The sequence below is a fragment of the Echinops telfairi genome, unplaced genomic scaffold (assembly GCF_000313985.2).
Source record: "Echinops telfairi isolate 266 unplaced genomic scaffold, ASM31398v2 ScPeMD7_7468;HRSCAF=8506_2, whole genome shotgun sequence".
Classification (NCBI taxonomy): domain Eukaryota; kingdom Metazoa; phylum Chordata; class Mammalia; order Afrosoricida; family Tenrecidae; genus Echinops; species Echinops telfairi.
The window spans coordinates 4,166,917-4,169,560 of NW_022111371.1; the positions used below are offsets into that span (position 1 = coordinate 4,166,917).

Genomic DNA, 2,644 nt, shown 5'->3' on the forward strand with positions numbered 1-2,644 from the left:
GTAGTCTACATACCAAATTCTTGTCTGCAGCCCTACTACGTGCCAGTTGTTGGAAGCTTGGGATCCTAGGATCACCTTAGATCAATATTTTCCCTAAGCAGAGTAAATGAGTACATGCAAGAAAGAGAAACTTAAAATATTTTCCAGACTATGTGAAGCAAAGTAAAATGTGTGGCTATGCTCGGGTTTCTGTATGTTTATATTAAATACATTTGAATAATGCATTTAAGTCCATTTTTCTTCTTGACAACAGCAGGAGATGGGAGATGGAAGTGTTAGGAGCCTTCCTTCAAATGGAGATGGGTGAAACAATTACATACATCAAAGTAATATTTGCAGTTACTTTTGGGGGAAGAGGGTGAGAGAGAAATGTTGTTTGTGTTTGTGGTTGTTGTTTGTTTTGTTTTTTCCTGAGGCAAATTATTTCAGGCTGTGTGAGAGCATGCTCAAGCTATATTAAAAAATGCAAAGAGACTATATATTTCTGCAACCTGTTCCAAACCATTTTAAAACTCAAATTAAAAAGGATAAAAATGTCCCAATACGTAGACAAATCCATGAACCGCTATGTGTTTTATAATGAAAGGAATAAATGAATTTAAATTAGCATTTGCAATGGATAAGTCCCGTCAGAATGTCTGAAAGCCATGGATGTGGCTCTACATTCCAGCTTTGGCGACAATGGAATGGATGTATTCATTCCTTATACAGATTATAATTACAGCATCCAGTGGTGTGAAGGTGAAGCAGATGCTGCTGATGGATGACGTTGCAGGTCAGAGCAAGTCTGTTGGGTCGTGTGATAGGTTTTATGCCAACTTAGGTGGGCCAGTATTCTCCCATGATCTGATCACATGTGGGATCTTCTGTCACAAAGCCAAGCAGTTAATCTGATCACCAGCTTGATACAGCTGAGGAAGGTTTCATGAGAGGTGTGGCCTACCCTTCCTATAAAAAGACAGTGTGTGGAATCTAGCTTACTTCTACTGCCCACCCCAGGAGCCATCATTGGACTGTCAACCTTAGAATCATTCAGCCAATCTTGGATTCATTCAGCTCAGCATCCACCAGCCTGTGGCTCTCCTGCTTCATCTATCTGCTGCCTGTTCATCAACTCTCGCAGGAGTCAGGAGAATCCTCCAGCTTATCTCTGAGCTGACAACTTAAAACAGACTGGGCTTACCCACTTCTACAACTGAATCAGCCATGTCTTGATATAAATCTCCTTACATATATGATATGTATTATATATATTCACACATACATGCATACACAAATGTCACTGGTTTCACTTCTTTCTTCTCTAGAGAGCCCTGACTAACACAGGTTGGATTTTTATCTCAGCTGCCGCCTACTAGCTGAGTGAATTCAGAGGAGTCCTGTCCCATTTAAGCACACCACAGCCTTTAGGAATTGTATTTAAACAGTGATCAATGCCTTCATGTAAACTACAGACTTTAGGTAGGCACTGTGTGTCAGGATTGTTTCATCAGCTGTAATGCAAGATGTCCACCTTGTTGTTTTTAGGGGTCATCAAGTTGGTTCCAACCCCTCGCAGCCCTGAGGACCACCACAGCACTGAACTCTGCCGGTCCTGCGCCATCCTCACAATTGTCATGTAGAGCTCATCATTGCAGCCAACTAGAGGGTCCAAGAAAAAGAAGAAGACCCATCAGGAGATGGATTAACACAGTGGTCAACACCGTGGGGTTAAGTGTAGCAAGTGTGAGGATGGCGCTGGGCCAGGCAGTGTTTCCTTCTGTTGCACAGAGACGGGCAATGAGCTGGAACCCACCTGAAAGCCCCTCCCAGCAATGACGACGATATAAGAGCAGCTTCTCATAGGAGAAGCAGCATGCAGGGGAGGAGGGGCAAAGGAGGAAGGATTTTTGTACAGAATTTTTAACTGCTCTAAATATAATGTTTGTTTTAAGAAAATAAGTGAGAGACTGCCTTTACCACCAGACTCCCTGAGATGGAGAGCAATGAGTGTGTGTGGAATAAATGAATGAACTCCCTGCCATGCCTCGAATGTAGGGGCATTTCAGTGAAAAGAGAGAGGCAGGCGGATACTGGGTGCTCTCCACAGATGGTGTGATGTTCCACACGGGTAGTAAGTGCCCATTGGATCCTAATGACCAGGCTCTGAAGTGCCTCCTGCTCCCAGGACAGACTAATGGTCCTAAACCTTCCAAATGCTGCGACCCTTTCATACAGTTCTTCGTGTCGTGGTGACCCCCAACCATAACATTATTTTCGTTGCTATGTCATAACCCTGTGAAAGGGGCGTTAGACCGCAAAAGGGGTCATGACCCACAGCTTGAGAACCACTGGACTAATGCAATCCAGGGAGGGTAAATAATGTCCCCCAAGGACGCACGTGGTATAGGACCTGATAGACTGACTTAGTGTTGCCATTGTTCTTATCAGCTGCCACTGGGAGAGCCCTGACTCCTGATGGCCCCTTGGTTAAAAGGAGCATGCCAGTGAGATCCATTGGATTTTCACTGGCTGATTTTCAGAAGTTGCGAAGTCCATACTCCCTAGTCTGTCCTAGTCCAGAAGTGCTGCTGAAACCTGTTTAGATCCTAGCAACACACAAGCCTCCAGTGTACGTGAGGTATGTCCATTGGAAATTGAAATC

General features: G+C 44.2%; 1 protein-coding gene across 1 annotated transcript in view; it reads left to right on the top strand.

Annotated features, from left to right (window-relative positions):
* The first annotated feature begins 681 nt into the window (after positions 1 to 681).
* Positions 682 to 2,644, top strand: part of CLNK (cytokine dependent hematopoietic cell linker) — a 116,185-nt gene continuing 114,222 nt past the window's right edge. The window contains exon 1 of the mRNA XM_045284406.1: positions 682 to 775. Coding sequence (XP_045140341.1) covers positions 682 to 775 — 94 coding nt within the window. The remainder of the gene's footprint in view (positions 776 to 2,644) is intronic.